This window comes from Cnephaeus nilssonii (genome assembly GCF_951640355.1).
Source record: "Cnephaeus nilssonii genome assembly, chromosome: X".
In the NCBI taxonomy this organism is placed as follows: Eukaryota; Metazoa; Chordata; class Mammalia; order Chiroptera; family Vespertilionidae; genus Cnephaeus; species Cnephaeus nilssonii.
Window position 1 is genome coordinate 75,703,640 of NC_137071.1, and position 20,540 is coordinate 75,724,179.

The window sequence follows — 20,540 nt, forward strand, 5'->3', positions numbered from 1 at the left end:
TATCTAAGGGACAATCCAAACATTCCTTGTGGTTTGGTGTTATTTATAATAATGATCCTTTACATGGCATGGATAATTAGGAGCTCACCATGCTATATATTAACACCAGAACCTGTTAAATTAGGGAAAATTCTAAAATAGCATTAAGGAATAGTAGGCTCAGAACAAAATAAACAGTCCCACCTGCTCCCACCTCAGACAAACATGCACTGATGGAACATAATTCTTTCAAATCCAGTAGGGGAAACAGGAAGGGATAGAAATGTCAACCTAAAATGGTTTGTTCAATCCAATGGCAGAAAAAAAATACCAGCGAAGAGAACAACTCAAAAGAGCTTTTCTAGATAAGAACACCTACTCCAAAAAGAAAACTGAAGTCAAATATTAAATCAAAATTTAAATATGCAGGGGAAAACCCCTTTATTTAACATTACCAGGTATGCCATTTTTTAATGTTGACATTTTCCTAATGTACATTAATAAGGTTGAGTCATTAACAGGCTAGTGATCTTGGGCAAATCACTTACCAGATTATTTGTAGCATACAGATAATAATACAGAACTTGGGGGGAGAAGATGCTTTGGAAAGTACAAAGCAGTGTACCAACACTAGGAAAGGGCTGGGCTTTTACAGGTAAAGCATACCTTTGAGAAACCAGTTCAAGATAGCTTAAGCCCAAAAAAGTTGGATTGCAGGTGTCCAGGAGTGCTAGGTATTGTGTAAATGTCATAGTCAGTTCAAAAGGACTTTGGCAAAAGAAAAGTACATACTGCCCAGCAAGCTATGTGCTTGATGTTTCTCTAAGGCAGGAGGCAGGCCTGCCAAAGGCTGTAGTATATATCAGGGATGACCCAACATTCAGTTCCCTTCCCAGCTTGCAGAGTTCAAGAGGAACAGCTTGAAATCCAAATGGGGCCCTCTTCTCAGCTAAGGAAAACAGTCTCAAATATTTCTGACATCTGCACAAAAGAGGTTCGTAGGGGCTTCCCTGCAGGGTCAACAGTGTTTGGGCCAGATTAAACAATCCTGCTTGGCCCTGGGAATATAAGAGTGTAGGGAGGATAACAAAAAGGGACCTAGTATTGTGGGTGGCTTCAAGCATATGTGTTCACAGGATTTGCCCCATGAGCACTGGCTTCCTGATGTACTTGGGAAATAGGACATCCCTGCTCTTGACTCATGAAATAGTTTGGTCTGGTTCAATAACCTGGACCCAGAAACTTCACACTTCACAAATAAGCTTTTGGAAAACATGTTCAACTGTGTGGACTCTGAGTCTTTTAAATATTGGAAAACAATGTGTGGTGATATTTTATTATCTTCATGCCACGCTCTTTCAACCACTCATGTTTTCAAAGGAGAAGCCAGACTTGAGATCCAGATGTTTGGAACCCAAACAAGGGCTCCTTGCAGAGGCAATCCATTGACTTCCATCTTCAAAGGCCAAAATCTCAGCCAGGGGTTAAACCATGAGGTCGTTATAGGCACGTTTGCCTGGTGTAGGACTAACCTCCATTTAGCAATATATTAAAATTTTCTTTTAAAGGCTCCTGAACCCAACTAACAGTCCAGAGCTGCCTCTCATTTTCCTGCTTGTGGTGTCTGACCAACTACTTCCTGCCCCCACAATCAATCAGGAAATGCCCTTTTGTGTCAAACTTCAAATATCATGTGTTTCCACTTGGGCCATTTTTATTTGCCATATCTTTGCAGATGTAAAGTAAGTCAATAAGAATCACCCCTTAGTAAAGTGGACAGATATGTCCAGGAAATTAGCAGAAGACATACAAAAGTGGGGAAGAAAAGATGGCGGCTGGCAGGATGGAGGTGAGGGAGAGGGTGTGAGTGAGTGAGGGTACGAAAGGAGATTCTGTGGATGTGTGTGGTGAGTGTGTGAGTGAGTAAGGGACAGTTAAATCTCGCAGGAGCAGCAGGGGTTGGCAGACCAGGCTCTCTTGGATAAGGAGAGAATACTACAGCTGTGGGTACTCCCTAGACTGCAGGACCCGGGCACGGAGCCCACGCCATCTTGAAGGGGACAGTGGCCTTTTCTAGGAACTCTTCAGCACCACCAACCAGTCAGGACTTTGACACTGCCCGCGACCCAGCAGCCACTCCAGCCAAAATCCTGCTACCCCAGCAGCAGACCCATGGACCCTGGGACCTACACCTCCAAAGGTGCACCGTTCTCACAGCAGTAAGTGCATCTTACCCCTCCCCATCAGCAGAACTCTGGACACCACATTCGCACTTCTCCAGCTGTCCAGGCATCCAGGGCACTCCACTCCTTAGGTAGCACCTGGGAGCCACGGGAGCCCCTGCTGGGTGTGAGTCTGTACAGACAAGGGCGCGCTGCCCCACAGTAGAAATTCTGAATTTCCTCTGCTGAATAACTGCCTGCAGACACCTTAGCTGTGTAACTTCAGCTCCAGGGCCCCTCAAAGTGCTTCAGAGCAGTACTCCGGCAAAAGCACTGGCAAACACACCGCCAGCCACAGTCCACATGCATTTCCAATGGCCAGGCACCCTGAGCCCATCTATCCACAGGGTGCCTGTGGAAGCTGCTGTGAGTCCTTGCTGGGTGTGACCTTGGACAAACAGGGATGCACTCCCCCCAGCAGTAGAAATTCTGAATTCACTCATCCTGGAAACCTGCACACAGACACCCCAGCAGGGTAACTTCAGTGCCAGGGTCCCTCAAAGTGTGTCAGAGCTCTGAACAGGCAAAAACACCACCACAGTCTGCGTGCATTTCCAATGGGCAGGCACCTTGAGCCCATCTATCCACAGAGCGCTTGTGGGAGCTGCTGTGAGTCCTTGCTGTGTGTGATCTTGGACAAAGAGGGACACACTCTCCCTGGCAGTAGAAATTCTGAATTCACTCATCCTGGATACCTGCCCACAGATGCCTGAATTACATGGCTTCAGTGCCAGGCCCTTCAGAGTGCTTCAGCGCCCCTTGCTGGCAAATGCACCATGGGTGCCCAGTGAGCCTCCACTAGGAGCGTGCACATATCCACCACAGGTGCAGCAGAAAAGCTGAGTCTGTTCGTCCCGCAACTACAGGACTCTGGACACCACAGTCACGCCTTTCCAGAGTGCAGGCTTCCTGAGACCCATCACCCCTACAGACGGTTCCTGGGTGCCACACTGTGAGTCCCTGCTGGGTATGCACGATTTCAATCAAGTGCACAAGACAGCAAAAGTTGGGACACCCCCCTTCCCCACGGCTGCTGATTTCTAGACACCGAAGTTGTACCTTTCCAGCTCACAGGCCTACATCAAGAGAACCCAAATATCTCAAGTTGGGAGCTACACTAGATTACCAAGCCCAGGAGACCTGAGAGATCACACCAGTAGCACCATCCCCAAAAGAACCAGAGTATCAAACCATTCGGAACTACAATTAAAATGTTACAGAAAAATATGGGAAGACAAAAAAGCAATCCTCAAAGGAAAGAAAAAGAGGAATCACCAGAAAGGGAGTTAAATGAAATTGAGGCTAGCAGCATATCAGAGAAAGAATTTAGAGTAATGGTTAAAAGGATGTTTAAACGGATGGATGACAAATACACCCAACTCAATGACAAATGCACACAACTCAATGAGAACTATAAGGAGCTGAATGAGAATTTCACCAACATGAAAAGGAACCAAGAGGAGATGAAGAACAACATAGCTGCAATAAAGAACACAATGGAAGGCTTAAACAGTAGACTAGAAGAGGCTGAGGACTGCATCAGCGAATTAGAAGACAAGGTAGGAAAAAACACAAAAACACAGCAGCAAATGGAAAGAAAATTTAAAAAGCAAGAGGAGAGCCTAAGGGAGCTTTGGGACAACACAAAATGAAACAACATTCACATAAGAGGGGTACCAGAAGGAGAGGAAGAGAAGCAAGGAATAGAAAACTTGTTTGAAGAAATACAGACAGAAAAATTCTCTGATATTGCCAAGAAAAAAACTATGCAAGTCCAAGAAGTACATAGAACCCCAAAAGATCGACACCAAGACACATCATAATTAAATTGGCATACACCAATGACAAAGTAAGTATCTTAAAGGCGGCCAGAGAGAGACAGAAAGCTACCTAAAAGGGATCTCCTATTAGAATATCAACTGATTTCTCAACAGAAACACACCAGGCCAGAAGGAAATGGAATGAAATATACAAAGTGATGCAACACAAGGGACTGAATCCAAGAATACTATACCAGCAAGGCTATCATTCAAAATTGAAGGTGGAATCAGGAGCTTCACAGACAAAAAAGGACTAAGGGAGTTTATTACCACCAAACAAGCAATGTAAGAAATGCTAAAGGGTCTGCTGTAAAAAGAAGAAATAGGAAGTGAAGAAGGAACACAGGGGTAAAGAACAAGTACCTATCAATAATCACCTTAAATGTAAATGGATTAAATGCCCCAATCAAAAGATATAGGGTAAGTGAGTGGTAAGAAAACATGACCCATATATCTGCTATCTACAGAAAACACACCTCAGAAAAAAAGACGCACACAGACTGATGGTGAAGGGATGGAAAAGGTTTTTCAGGTGAATGGAAATGAAAAAAAAAATCTGGGATAGCAATATTTATATCTGACAAATTAGATCTCAACGTGAAGGACATTAAAAGAGATAAAGAAGACCACTTCATAATACTAAAGGGAGCAATCCAACAAGAAGAAATAACTCTGGTAAACATATACGCACCCAATACAGGAGCACCCAAATACATAAAAAAAAACAACAAACTCATGGAGGATATCAAGGGAGAGACTGACAGCAATACAATCATAGTAGGAGACATTAATACCCCACTGTCACCATTGCACAAATCCTCTAAAGAAAAAATCAGCAAAGAAACATCAATCCTAAATGACTCACTAGATTAGATGGAATTAATTGACATCTTCAGAACATTTCACCCCAATGCCACAGAATATACATTCTTCTCAAGTGCACATGGGTCATTTTCAAAGATAGACCATATATTGGGTTACAGGCAAAGTCTATTCAAATTCAAGAAGATAGAAACCATATCAAGCATCTTCTCAGATCACAATGGCATAAAACTGGAAATCAACTACAATAAAAACAATCCAAAAAAATCAAACACATGGAGACTAAATAGCATGCCATTAAACAATGACTGGGTTATCAGAGAGATCAAAGAAGAAATAAAAACATCATGGCAACAAATGACAATGAAAACACAGAAATCCAAAATCTATGGGACACAGCGAAAGTAGTCTTGAGAGGTAAGTTTATAGCTCTACAAGCCTACTGCAAAAAACAAGAAACAATGGTAATAAATTACCTAAGCCTACAATGCAAAGAGTTAGAAAAGGAGCAACAAGAAAACCCCAGTGTAAGCAGAAGAAAGGAAATAATAAAGATCAGAGTGGAGATAAACGACATAGAGACCAAAAAACCCCCACAAAAACCAAACAACAACAAAACAATACAAAAGATAGAGAAAACCAAGAGCTGGTTCTTTGAAAGGATAAACAAGATGGATGAACCTAAAACCAGGCTCACCAAGAAGCAAAGAGAGAAGACCCAAATAAACAGAATCAGAAATGAAAGAGGAGAAATAACAACAGACCCCACAGAAATACAAAGGATTGTTAAAAAAATACTATAAACAACTCTATTTCAACAAATTGGACAACCTGGAGGAAATGGACATATTCCTAGAAAAATACAACCTTCCAAAACTCAATCAGGAAGAATCTAAACATCTCAATAGGCCAATAACTATGGAGGAAATTGAAGCAGTCATCAAACAGCTTCTAGCAAACAAAAACCCGAGGCCAGACAGCTTCACAGGGGAATTTTACCAAACACTCAAAGAAGAACTAAAACCTATCCTCCTCATATTATTCCAAAAAATTCAAGAGGAAGGAACACTTCCAAGCTCATTCTATGAAGCCAGCATCACCCTAATACCCAAACCAGATAAAGACAACACAATGAAAGAGAATTACAGGCCAATATACCTCATGAACATAGATGCCAAAATCCTCAACAAAATTCTAGCAAATTGGATTCAGCAGTACATCAGAAAGATCATATATCATGACGAAGTAGGATTTATCCCAGGGATGCAAGGATGGTACAATATCCGCAAATCAATAAAAATGATACAGCACGTAAACAAATTGAGAGATAAAAACCAGATAGTCATATCAATTGATGCAGAAAAAGCATTTGGCAAAATCCAACAACCATTTTTGATAAAAACTCTCAGTAAGGTGGGAATAGAAGGAACATACCTCAACCTCATAAAATCCATATATGACAAACCCACAGCCAATATCATACTCAATGGGCAAAAACTAAAACCATTTCCCCTAAGAAGAGGAACAAGACAGGGATGCCCACTCTCACCACTCCTTTTTGACATAGTACTGGAAGTATTAGCCACTGTGATTAGACAAGAAGAAGAAATAAATGGCATACAAATTGGAAAAGAAGTAAAACTGTCCTTATTTGCAGATGGCATGATATTGTACATACAAAACCCTAAACACTCCATCAAAAAACTATTAGACTTAATAAATGAATTCGGCAATGTAGCAGAAAACAAAATTAATGCCAAGAAATCTATGGCCTTCCTATACACCAATAGTGAACTTACAGAAGGAAACACTAAAAAAGTAATCCCATTTACCATCGCACCAAAAAAATTAAGATACCTAGGAATAAGGTTAACTAAGGAGGTAAAAGACCTATATGCGTAAAACTACAGTACACTGAAAAAAGAGATAGAGGAAGATGTAAACAGATGGAAGAACATACCATGTTCATGGATTGGTAGCACCAACATCATTAAGATGTCCATACTACCCAAAAGCAATGTATAGATTCAATACACTACCCATTAAAATACCAACAGCATATTTCACAGACATAGAAAGAACACTCCAAAAATTCATCTGGAATAAAAAAAAGACCCCAAATTGCCACAGCCATCCTGAGAAAGAAGAACAAAGTAGGTGGGATCTCAATACCAGATTTCAAGCTGTATTACAAAGCCACTGTTCTCAAAGCAGCCTGGTACTGACACAAGAATAGACATAAAGACCAATGGAATAGAATAGATAACCCAGATATCAACCCAAACCACTATACTCAATTAATATTTGACAAAGGAGGCATAAATATACAATGGAGTCAAGACAGTCTCTTCAATAAATGGTGTTGGGAAAATTGGACAGCTACATGCAAAAAAATGAAACTAGACCACCAACTTATACCATACACAAAAATAAACTCAAAATGGATAAAGGACTTAAACATAAGATGGAATCCACAGGCAGAGAAATCTCAGACATATGTTGAAGCAATTTCTTCACTGATACCGCTCCTAGAGCAATGGAAACTAAAGAGAAAATAAACAAATGGGACTACATCAAAATAAAAAGCTTTTGCACAGCAAAAGAAACCATCAACAAAACAACAAGAAAGCCCACTGTATGGGAGAACGTATTTGCAAATGTCATCACTGATATAGGGTTAATCTCCAACATTTACATGGAACTCATACTACTTAATCAAAGGAAGACAAATGATCCAATAAAGAGATGGGCAACGGACCTAAATAGAAAGTTTTTGAAAGAAGACAGAAGGAAGGCCAAGAGACATATGAAAACATGCTCAAAGTCACTAATTATCCAGGAGATGCAAATCAAAACGACAATGCGTTACCATCTCACACCTGTCAGAATGGCTATCATCAACAAATCAACAAACGATAAGTGCTGGCGAGGATGCGGAGAAAAAGAACCCTCTTGCAGTGCTGGTGGGAATGCAGACTGGTGCAGCCACTGTGGAAAACAGTATGGAGTTTCCTCAAAAAACTAAAAATGGAACTCCCATTTGACCCAGTAATACCACTTCTAGGAATATATCCCAAGAAACTAGAAACGCCATTCAGAAAGAATATATGCACCCCTATGTTCATAGCAGCACAATTCACCATAGCTAAGATTTGGAAACAGCCTAAATGCCCATCAGCAGATGAGTAGATTAGAAAACTATCGTACATCTACACAATGGAATACTGTGCTGCTATAAAAAGTAAGGAACTCCTACAATTTGCAGCAGCATGAGTTGAACTGGAGAGCATTATGCTAAGTGAAATAAGCCAGGCAGTGAAAAAAAAATACCACATGATCTCACTTATTTATGAAAAATAAAGTACATTATAACCTGATGAACAAAAAGATAGAGACAGAGGCAGTAAAGCATCGAACAGACTGTCAAATTACAGTGGGAAGACTGGGGAATGTTTGGAAGCGGGGGAAAGTGATCAACCAAAGGACTTGTATGCATGCATATAAGCACAACCAATGGACACAAGACACTTGGGGGGGTGGCATGCGACAAGGGGTAGGGGAGGCTGGGGGAAGGTCAATGGGGAAAAAAAGGAGATATATGTACTACTATATGTAATACTTTAAACAATAAAATAAAATTAAAAAAAAAGAAATGCTAAAGTGCAATGGATATGTGAAAAGATGCTTGACCTCACACATAGTGTGCTAATTGAGATAATTTTAGCCCACATTAGCAAAAATATCAAGTGCTGGTAAGGGTGTAGAAACATGGGCACTCTTCTACAATGCTGATTCCAGTGTAAATTATAATAGCTACTTTGTGGGGCAATTGAGCATTAGCTTTGATAATTAAAAATGCCTATTGTACTTATATATGGTAATTCTGATCCTTAGTATCTATGCTTGAGATGCATACAAGGTTGCCTGTTCAAGGACTTCCACTGCTATACTACCATTTTTTAAAATAGCAAAATCTTTATAACAACCTAAGTGTTCAAACAAAGGCGAATGGCTGGACTAAACTATGGGGTAGAGAAGAAGATTTTAAGGACATATTAAGTGGAAATCAAAAATAATAAGGCACAGAAGATACACATATGATTATATTTTGAGGGGGGAAAAAACAGAAAATAAAACTTTTAAATACATATTTGTACATGTCTCTGATTATGCACAGAAAGAGACCAGAAAGACAATAGTGGGTCTGAAAGAGCATCAAGGGAGACTTTTGTATTGTCTTCATTGCTTGCTGTGGAAGATGATTTGACTTTGGGTGGTGGGGACACAATGCAATATGCAAGGATTGGCAAAAGTTTACAGTTGTAATACAAATAAGTAATCCTATATAATAAAAGGGTAATATGCAATAGACCAAATGGCAGAACAACCAAACAACCAATCAAAGCATAATATGCTAATGATATGCTAAGGCTGCTCAACCGCTCGCTATGACATGCACTGACCACAAGGGGGCAGACAGTCAACTGGTTGACCAGTCGCTATGACGTGCACTGACCACTAGGGGGCAGACTGTCGACTGGTCGACCAGTAGCTATGATGTGCACTGACCACCAGGGGGCAGAAGCTCTGACTGGTAGGTTAGCTTGCTGCTGGGGTCTGGCTGATGGGGACTGAGAGAGATGGGGTGGACACGCCCTGGAGTCCTCCCACAGTCCCTCCCCGGCCTGATCCTGCACTGGTGGGGTCCCTCAGCCTGGCCTGCACCCTCTTGCAATCTGGGACCTCTCTGGGGATGTCAGAGAGCCGGTTTCAGCCTGATCTCACAGGCCACTCCCCTTGGGAGGGCACCAGATGCAGGGCTCATGGCTGGTGAGCGCTGCTACAGCAGCACGAGCCTCTCCCAACCGGGACTGATTGGGCATGAGCCTGCAGCAGGCACAGTGGGGCCAGGATGAGTGGGAGCAGCAGGTAGGAGCTGCAGGTGGTGTTGGACTGCGGCTTTTGGCCGGATCCCTACAGGCCACCCAGAGGGACCCCACCCATGCACGAATTCGTGCACCAGGCCTCTAGTAAAAGAATAAACTGTTTCATGTAATCATAACTATAAACCTACTTTTGCTTTTCCCTATACAGATCATGTATCATAGAAATGTACACTTGAAACCTATATAATCTATTAACCAATGTCACTCCAATACATTTAACAAAAAATAAAAAAAAGAATGTATTCATATACTTATTGCAGAATTATTTTTTTCTTTTTTAAAATTATAAAAAGATGTCCCCCCCCCAATATGTTTATATTGATTTCAGAAAGAAAGGAAGGGGGAAGAGAGATAGCAACATCTATGAGAGAGAAACATCTATTGGCTGCCTCCTGCATGCACCCTACTAGGGATCGACCCTGAAACCCTGTAATCTGGGCATGTGCCATAACTGGGAATTGAACCGGGGACCTCTTGGTTCATGGGTCAACACTCAGCCTCTAGAATTATTTTTCCTAAAGTATTTCCTAGTTGTAGATCAGAGACAAGGGCATGGGTCTTGGTGGCTACAGTGAACATAACTTACCTGGGTGGCAGTAGTGGGTAAAGTAAATAGGGGAGAAATCAAAGGACCCAGGATTACAAATAGTCCAAATTTGTAATCAATTTTCTGTATGACCCCAGAAAGTCATTTTCCTTTACAGAGTCTTTGTACAATCAGTGGATAAGTTGAGAAGCTCACTAAGTTACCTTCCTTTTCTGATATTTTATGATTCTCTAGGTCTATGCCTTTAATGTAAAATGGGTCTGATTATTTTTTATCACAAGATGGCTTTTTTATTTTCTTCTTTTAATTCTGGCACAGTTTGACATTTCACTTTACTGCAAATGGAAGATGATTAAAGAGAAGGTGGAATAGTCACTGTTCCCCATTTGGCTGTTTTTGAGGGTTTTGTTGACCTGTTTGTGTTACCTCCCTTTGACTGAGTAAGCTCTTAGGCTTGTTTGAGTGGTATGAAAGTGCAAATAAAAGGCTGAAAGTTGAAAGATCTGAATTCTTTAGTGTGGCCATAAATTCTGGAAACATTTATTTTTTTTACAGATTGAACCTCCCCTTGAATAGTTTCCTGAGTTACACTAGGGATGCAGATTTATTCCGTAAAAATCAGAAATACAAATAATCACACATGTATATACAAGTATTATGGAAATGCTGCATCAGTGCACTGTGTTTATTGCATTTGCACATCAATTTGAACTGTGCATTGCTAATAGGGGACACTACATTGAATATATTACATAATATTTTAAACATATTCTGTTTTAATATAATATCTATAAATCACTCTTTTTCTATACTCACTCATATTTTTTGACTTTATGGCTACCATGCATTATTGATATTGGATGAGTCATACTCCTACTCTGCAGATAACAATTGGACCATTTAGTCCCCAGAGTGATAGGAAAGAACCACATGGATATAAATGAGCTATAACAATTTTACATGTCTAAAAACATATCATAATCTGGTTCTGTACAACCTAACTGTCTTTTGCAAATACTCCAGATGAAACCTCGAGGAAACCTTGGCATTGAGTCAATAAAGGAAACCTCTTCCTGGTCCCTCAGAGACTTTGACCAATTTAATTCTGCCTATCATTAGTTAGCAAAGCCTCTTCCAGCTGGTCATCATCACTTTGCTTGTTCCACAGTGTCATAAGAGAAAATTCTAAGCAGTTTAATTCTAAAGAAAACACACACACTTCAGATAACAGTTTCTGTAACTGTTTGTCTTTCAACAATGAAAGAAGCAACTTACTCTCACTCCTTTCTCAGGAAAGCATTTACAGCCCCAACTGCAGTCTTGGCCTCCACACGGCTTTCCATAGGATTTCTTCTCTCCCTATTAAAAAAAAAAGAAAGTTAGTAAACCATGTGAAACAAGAATCAATGTTGCCCCAAGGAACTTAACCCTTGGCCACACTTCTCCTAACCAATTAAATTTATTTGATGGTGTCATGAGTCACATGAAATAAAGTCATCTTAAGTTCACACCCTTTTAGGTCAGGTTTATACCTCACTCAATAGCTAGTTTGGTAGCTGGTTTGTGGCTCAGATACCCCCTCATTGGTAGAAATTCTAGTCACAAAATACAAGAGAATTTCTTTACATGCAGCTCGAAATATTGGTAGACCCTTGACATAGCCTTGTGCCTCACTGGACTTACGTATTTTCAATTATTGAGAAAACAGTGGCTGTAACAGAGAATTTGAAAAAAATCAAGTGCTAGAAATGCAGTGATAGATAAAAATGGGGCACTCTGTATTCTGGTCTCAGAATTGTTCTCCTCAGGCTCCACTTTTAACACACAATTCAAATTTTACAATGACACCCTTATGCCCAGTTAGTCAGATCCAAATTCCTCAGGTGATATTATACAGTGTCCTTCAAATTCTATAACTTCCTTTTTTCTTCTGTGTTAATATGTTGTTGTTGTTGTTGTTGTTGTTGTTGTTGTTATTATTATTATTATTATTATTATTATTAGCTGAATTTCTACAAGACCCCCTGCATGCTCCTGACATGTGCTGACCATCTCCAACCTCATCTTCTCAGTCTCTCCCTGGCTTACTCTGTCTGCTTCAATTCACTGGTATTCATTCTCTTTAAAAACTTAAGCCTGTTTCTGCCTCAGGGCCTTTGCCCTAGCTGTTACTTCAGCCTGGAATGTTCTTCCTTAGATGTTTTTATTGCTGGCCTCTTTTCATCATGCTGGTCTCAGTTCAATCCTGACCACTCAACCTAGGGTAGCCCCCAGTTACTTGCAATCATATCACTTATCTTTTCCACATTAAACATTCTATCTGCCCCACTAGAATGTAAGCTCTGTGTTAGTAGGGACCTTATCTATTTTGTCCAACATTGTATCCCCAATGTCTAAAACAGTGGATGGCACATAAGGAATGTTTGATGACCACATGAAAAGAGCTGTCTTGACCTTAGCCCTTAGTGTTTTCTAAGTTCTTTGTCTAGCAGACACTTAATGTGAAAACTCAAAAATGAGGAAACTGCCATTCTGACCCTAGCCCAGTGATGGCGAACCTATGACACGCGTGTCAGCACTGACACGCGTAGCCATTTCTGATGACACTCGGCCGCTGAGGTGGCCGCATGCTGAGGATGAAACATTTGCTGCTCCTGAGGATGAAACATTTGTGACTAGAGTCTTGGAGCCAAGACTCTAGTCGCAAATGTTTCATCCTCCCCTATTAGAAACTCTGTGCCGGAGGTCTGTAGGCCAAAACAACAGATAAAGTCCGGCACAGAGCGTCTAGTTATGGGACTTCCGGTTAAGCCGGTATCTTTGCCCTCACTTACACCGGCAGAGCAGGGAGCAGCGGAATGCAGCGGGGGACGCATCTCTGGGGGCCCTGCCATTACCAGTAACCAAATAACAGTTAACCACAGCAACCATTATCTACTGTTCTGGGGTGTCATGGATTTCTAATCCATCATTACTGAGATAAGTGAGGGGGAGGCTGGGAGAGGCAAGGGTTTGTGGCGTGCTATGGGTGCCGTTTCCCGCCATTAGAAATAGTGGCAGCCATTTTAATTCACATAAGGAACACCATCTTGCTCCATAGTGCAGACTCCATTTCACCACTATTACTGTTGTGCATCCTTATTAACCCCTATTTCTGCTTATTAACCCTGCCCTTTCCTAAAAGACAGTTATATGCACCATTTTGTGGTTAGTTAGGCTAGTTAACCCCTAATTGCCTGCAGGCCTAATAAGCTATCTATAATTCTATCTTCTGTCACTGCCCCCTGATGGAGAACCCAAAAAATAAAAAAAACTAAGGTTAAGTAAAGGAAGTGGTAGTAGCAGTGGCCGACCCTTTCAAGAGATATGGACCGAGATGTATGGCTTTATAGAAAAAAATGGCAGATCATTTTGTGTTCTATGTACTGAAACGGTAGTAAGCAGAACGTTGAATATAAATAGACATTTTGAAACTAATCATTCCCAGCTCTTGGAAAAAAGTGAGGATGAAAGGAAGGAATACATTTCCAGGCAGCTACACCTTTATAAGAGCCAATCTAATTCCATCCTTAAATTTATGAAAGGCTCTACAAATTTAACATCTGCAAGTTTGAGCATTGCTCACTCTATAGCTCAGCATGGAAAAGCGCTCAGTGAGGGAGAATTTATTAAAGAAACTCTCCTAAGATGTGCACCAGTTCTATTTCATGATATGCAGAATAAAGATGCAATTATTAAGAGAATATCTGAGTTACCACTCAGTAGAAATATCATAAAAGTCCAAATAATGAGACTGAACACAAACGTACAACATCAATTAAAGAGAGACATAAGGAAGTGTAAATATTTTTCAATCTCTCTTGATGAAACTACTGATGTCACATCACATGCTCAGTTGGCCATTATTGGTCGATATTCTGATGGTCTCACAAAGAGAGAAGAGTTGATAAAGTTAGTATCAGTGTCAACAAGTAAATCAGGAAGCGAAATATGTAAGGTTGTTATACAAACATTTCGTGACCTAAGCATTGATATCTCTAAAGTTGTGTCAGTGACGACAGATGGGGCACCAAATATGGTGGGGGGAAAAGTCAGATTTGTCAAATTGTTTACAGAAGCTATTGGACATCTGATTGTGCCTTTTCATCGTATTATCCATCAGGAGGCTTTATGTGCCAAGGCAGGATTCACCGACTTAAACGACTTAATGTCAGTTGTTACAAAAATAGTTAATTTAATAGCTGCTCGCCCCCTTCACAAGCGAGAATTTTCGGCACTTTTACTGGAGGTTGATTCCACCTACAGTGGACTGCTGATGTACAATAATGTAAGATGGCTGAGCCGAGGCAAAGTTCTTGAGCACTTTGTGGAGTGCTTTGAAGAAATTAAGGTATTTCTTGACGATAAGGATCTGGGAAACTTTCCTCAGCTTAATGATGATAAGTGGGTCAACACCCTGATGTTTTTTACAGATCTCTCTGTTCATATTAATGAACTGAACTTAAAGTTACAAGGTTTTGGCAAAAGTATTGATGTTATGTTTAGATACTTAAAAGCTTTTGAAAGTAAAGTTAAAATTTTCAAGCGAGATGTAGAAACTAAAACATAAGTATTTTCCTCGAGTAACAAAGTATTTTGAGAAGGCCAGTGCAGCTGTACAAAATGAAATGGAACTCTTGCATATGAAGTACCAGCATGTTTTAGACCCATTACTTGACCAGTTTAGTGATAGATTTAGTCAATTTAGAAGTCTAGAACAGACCATGAACATAATTAAGTATCCTGATGTAGTAGTCTACAGTAGTTTGGAATTAAATGGTTTCCAATGGATGCAAATTGATGATTTGGAGATGCAACTTGCAGAATTTCAAGACAGTATCTTGGCTCAGGTATTTGTCGACTTAAGGTCAAAGCTTGAGAATCTGGAAAGGTGCCACTTGGAGAATCAAGAGGAGTGCCACCACGAACAGGAAATTTGGAGTGCCTGGAACCAACTACCAGACACTTTTAGCACCCTGAAAAAATATAGCAATGGCTTTACTCACAATTTTTCCCTCTACATACTTTTGTGAGGCCTTATTCTCAGCGTTAAATAATATTAAAACCAACAAAAGAAACAGATTGACAGATGAAGTTAGTAGCGCTTGCTTGGGCCTGAAGTGTACAAAATACCAACCTTCAATTGAAGATTTAGCCAATGAAATTCAGCAACAAAAAAGTCACTAATAGGCAGGTTAGTTAAAGAATTCCCCCTCTCCCTCACTTATCTTAGTTCACGGCACCCCACACAAGCTAAATAATATCAAGACCAACAAAAGAAACCGACTGACAGATGAACAAAGAAGTCACTAAGCAGGTAAGTTAAATATTTAGTTTTTGGTTTATTAAATACAATTACATATAACCATTATACATTTATGTTATTTAAAGTATAAATATCGCGAAATAATGTTTTTTCCTCAAAGTGACACACTACCCGAGTTATGCTCAGTTTTTGGCGAAGTTTGACACACCAAGCTCAAAAGGTTGCCAATCACTGCCCTAGCCACTTTGAAAAAAAAGCAAAACATAAATTTTAACTATTACCTGTAATAAGAACTTTATTGCTGGGATGGATTTAGTATCATCTAACCTTTTGTTTAATTTTTGCTGTTTATTTTATAAAAAGGAAGGGAATATTTATGAACCAGCCTCACACTTAATCATTCTTGCCTCTTTATTGTGAGCCTTTTCCTAATTTCCAAGGAGCACTGTGAATTTCTTAGATGGTCTCTTATATCTTTAGATATTCCCACAGCACTTTATTACCACAATACCTCAGTAATAAGGTAGTGATGGCAGAGCTATGACAAAATATTGCTATTTTAAATTTCAAACATCTTCCTGATAACAGAGAACTTGAAAAACAACTTTGATATGTGACATGATAAGTGCTATTGTACACTTTGCAGTTTGCCCTTCATTTTATGGTATATAGGATAGGCAAGTTTTCATAAGGGTGAGATAAAGAGGTACTGTAGGAGTAGGAAAATGGGGGCTTGCACAGAAGAGAAAATAGAAAGAGTAGCATTCAATTTAACCTTTACCTATGTTGTCATTTTGTCTAATGCTGAGCACTACATTTATTCAGATAATGTATAATTTGTATTTGCTTTCCAAATATTTCTGTACTTTCCAAATAGTCATCAATGAGCATATATCATTAGTAAAAAGAAAAAACAATATGTTACTAAATGATAAAAGTCATCCACTTGAAACAAAGAGGACTCAACAGGCACTGCCAAAGTTGAAGCGGTATCTGTTTGGAACTTTGGCCAAACTCCAAACAATGACTTTTAAGTGTCCCATAAAATCTGTCATGAATCAAAAGTTTCCTGATCTCTAGCATGCAGCTAACAGACAGGAAATCATCACTGTCCTCTGTCACTGAGGAAAGTAACCAGAGAAATCTCACAGGCCACAAACAATTTCCTGTAATGCCAGCTCTGGCAGTTCCCCCAGGAGTCTTTAGTTACAGTGAGGGGGAGAGGCATAAAAGGAGTGGCTTCCAGGGAACATGACAGGAGCAGGCTCTGGGGACATCTCTGCCCTAACTTGGTTTGTCTGGGTTCACTCCAACCCCTGTTTAACCAGGCCATGTTACTGGTGTCATTCCCATGCTGGAATGCTCTGTTCCTTCCTCTCAAAATCCAACCCCTCTTTATACCCTCAGATGCTAGTATCAGTAGGTCCTCAGGTTACGTCGGAGATCTGTTCCTATGGCGAGACGTAATGCGATTTTCGCCATAAGTTGGAACCCACCTACATAAGCACCTACGTCACTCACATGGAGCACATACACAGCAGTAATGAAGTGAAACAGTAAAAAAAAAAAAAATTAAAAGAAAGATAATTCCTGACCTTTACTTGTGGTAAATAAATAATAAACGTAAAGCACATATGTACATATGTCAAAATGACGGAACTTTTTAAAAAAAATAAATAAATGGGAGATGGCAATGTAACCATGAAGCAACGTAGGTCAAGTCCGACGTAACCCGAGGACTGCCTGTACTTGTTCTTAATTGCCCCTGACTGTGCTTATGTTCCTCTTAACAAGAACTACATACATTGGGCAACCCAATAGCATGGAAAGTAGAACAGAACAGGGCTATTTGGTGAGCACTATCTTTGCCACCACTGCTATGTAAATAAACCTACAAAACTAGATGAGATCACCAAGGAAGTGAATGTGGATAAAGGGAAAAGAAGACATTCTAGAACTGAGCACTGTGGCACTTCAATGTTAAGAGAATGGCAGGAGGTACCAGAGAAGAAGTAGCCCTTGTGGTAGAGAGAGAAGCAACAAAGAAGAGGGGACTAGGCAAAAAGAGTGATAAACTGTGCTAAATTATTGATAAGTCAAGTAGAATGAGGTATAAGAACACTCCAATGGATTTAGCAATATGCTGACCTGGACCTGAGCAATTTCAGGAAAAAACAAACAAACAAAAAACTAGAGAAATTTGGTAGGACTTCAAGGAAGCTCCAAGGGTCCACTTGAGGGTAATGAATTTAAAGGAACACCATTTATAAACATTCTGAGGTTTCCTTTAGCTTCTTCAACCATGTGGGTACAGATGCACATTAGCAAAGGGTTGGATTTAACCAGGGTTGAGTTCTGCTAGATGAGAATGATAAAGGAAGAGAGGGGCAAGGGATTAAAAGGTACATGGAAACAAAGTAATTATAATGATAGGCCATGGAATTTAGGTTTCCTAAAGAGGAAACTGAGCACAGGCAGTGGGTCAGAGGCAGTAAACAATGGTAGTAGATCTTTTGCCTATTTTTTAAGTAGATTATTTGTTTTTTGGTGTTGAGCTGTATAAGTGCTTTATAAAATTTGGATGTTAACGCCTTCTCAGATGCATCATTGGTGAATATCTTCTCCCATTCATGATTTGCCTTTTCATTTTTACGATGATTTTCTTTGTTGTGCAAAAACTTTTTAGTTTGATATAGTCCCATTTGTTTTCCTTTTGTTTCTTTTTCCTGAGGAGATTTATCAGAAAAAAAAATATTATTAAGAGAAATGTCTGAAATTTTTCTTCTAGGATTTTTATGGTATCTAGTCTTACATTTAAGTCTTTAATCCATTTTGAGTTTATTCTTACATATTATGTAAAAAATGGTCTACTTTCATTTTTTGCATGTCTGTCCAATTTTCCCCAAAACATTTAGTGAATAGACTGTCTTTACCCCATTGTATGTCCTTGCTTCTTTTTTCAAATATTAATTGACCACATAGATGTGGGTTTATTTTTGGGTTCTACTCTGTTCCATTGACATATAAGTCTGTGTGGGTTTTTTTTTTATGGCAGCACCAGGCTGTTTTGATTACTATGGCATTGTACTATAGTTTGATATTAGGTAATGTGATTCATTCAACATTGTTCTTCTTTCTCAACATTACTGTGGCTATTTAAAAATAATCTACAGAATAGGAAATATTGTTAATGACATTGTAATAAGTATGTACAGTGCCAGTTAGCTACTGGAAACATCAGGGGGAAAACTTTTTAAAGTATATGATTGTCTAACCACTATACTGTACACCTAAGACAAAATAATATTGAATATAAACTGTAATTGAAATATTTTTTTAAAAATTTTCAAAAGGTAGTATAATAAATGGATTATTGATTCTGGTGAGGTTGAAGAAATATATGGGTTTTAGGATTGTAACCAGGTCTCAGAAGAAAGACGAGGGGGTGCTGTAAAGAGGCAAGGGCTTGTGAATACTCTACCTAGTGCAAAACAAGACAGTCCTCAGAATATAAGAACTTCTTGAATTAGCTCAATAAATGGCTGTTGAAATGGACACTCCTTACAATTTTCATACAACATAAAATTATGCTGTTTCAATAACATCAGGTTTCTTTAAGACACCTAGACACCTTTCACACCAAATATCATTTGATTTTCTACCACAAAACTGAAATAGGTATTTTAGATATATGGGTATGTGTAGAGACATTCACAATACCACAATGATTTCATTATCCCTTCACCTACTCTCCTAGACAGTGAATTCTTCTGAGGAGACATTGGTTTGTTCACTGTAAGAAAAATCTAAGCCTCAATTTCCTTAACTATAAAATAGGAATAAGACTATTTTAACTCCTAGGATTTTGTTGGGTTAGAGCAGTGGTCGGCAAACTCATTAGTCAACAGAGCCAAATATCAACAGTACAACGATTGAAATTTCTTTTGAGAGCCAAATTTTTTAAACTTAAACTTCTTCTAACGCCACTTCTTCAAAATAGACTCGCCCAGGCTGTGGTCTTTTGTGGAAGAGCCACACTCAAGGGGCCAAAGAGCCGCATGTGGCTCACAAGCCGCAGTTTGTCGACCACTGGGTTAGAGGTAATGCCCTTAGCAAAATGATTGGCAAACATAGTATGCTCAATGTATGTTAGCTGATATTATTTATAATTACAGCATCTATAGTACTGTGCCTGCAAATGTATAATAGATGCTTACCCAATGACTGATTCATATTTTAAACATGAGGAAATGGAGTTCCAGCTGTTGATTACTTCCTCAATATAAGAAGTTAAGTATCAGAGTTGTGATAAGAAACCAGGTATCCTCATTCTCTGCTTCTTGGTTTTTTTCCCCCACTAGATCTACTCCCACTAGCTTCAGAAATTAGCCTGAAAGTAAGAAGTCAGGAAAAGAAGAATCTCAAGAGAAGTGCCTTTTTTCTTTTGCCTTTTAAAAAAATCAACATTGGAAGGAAGATGGCTGCTGACAGGAAGGCAGACTGCAAGATAGTGCGTGAGTGAGAGAACAAAGGGAGAGTGTGTGGTCGCACGGGGAGTGTTTGTTTGTGAGTTGAGGGACAGCTATACTCCAGGGGACTGTGGGGGATTGTTGGATGGGGTTCCCCTGACCAGGCAGCCTCCACTGCTGCTGGGATCCCTCCCAGAGCGACCAGCTCTGACGTGGAGAACGCGCCATATTGAAGGGGAGAGTGGATGTTGTCAGAAGCCTGAAAATCCCGGGAACATACAACAATGGCACCCAGGTAACAGCTGCGAACCCGGGAACACCCACCCCCAAACAGCGCAAGCACGCGGTTTCGGAGGAGCTCTGCACCTCCTCATGGAAAGGTCAAATTTCGCCTGGGATAAGGTGAGTTCTGTGGTCCAGGGAGGAGAGA

General features: G+C 39.9%; 1 protein-coding gene across 1 annotated transcript in view; it reads right to left on the bottom strand.

Annotated features, from left to right (window-relative positions):
* COL4A6 (collagen type IV alpha 6 chain) overlaps nucleotides 1–20,540 on the bottom strand; it is a 462,181-nt gene that overhangs the window by 239,371 nt on the left and 202,270 nt on the right. Inside the window, exon 4 of the mRNA XM_079764920.1 lies at nucleotides 11,612–11,695. Within this exon, the coding sequence (XP_079621046.1) occupies nucleotides 11,612–11,695 (84 nt within the window). The remainder of the gene's footprint in view (nucleotides 1–11,611; nucleotides 11,696–20,540) is intronic.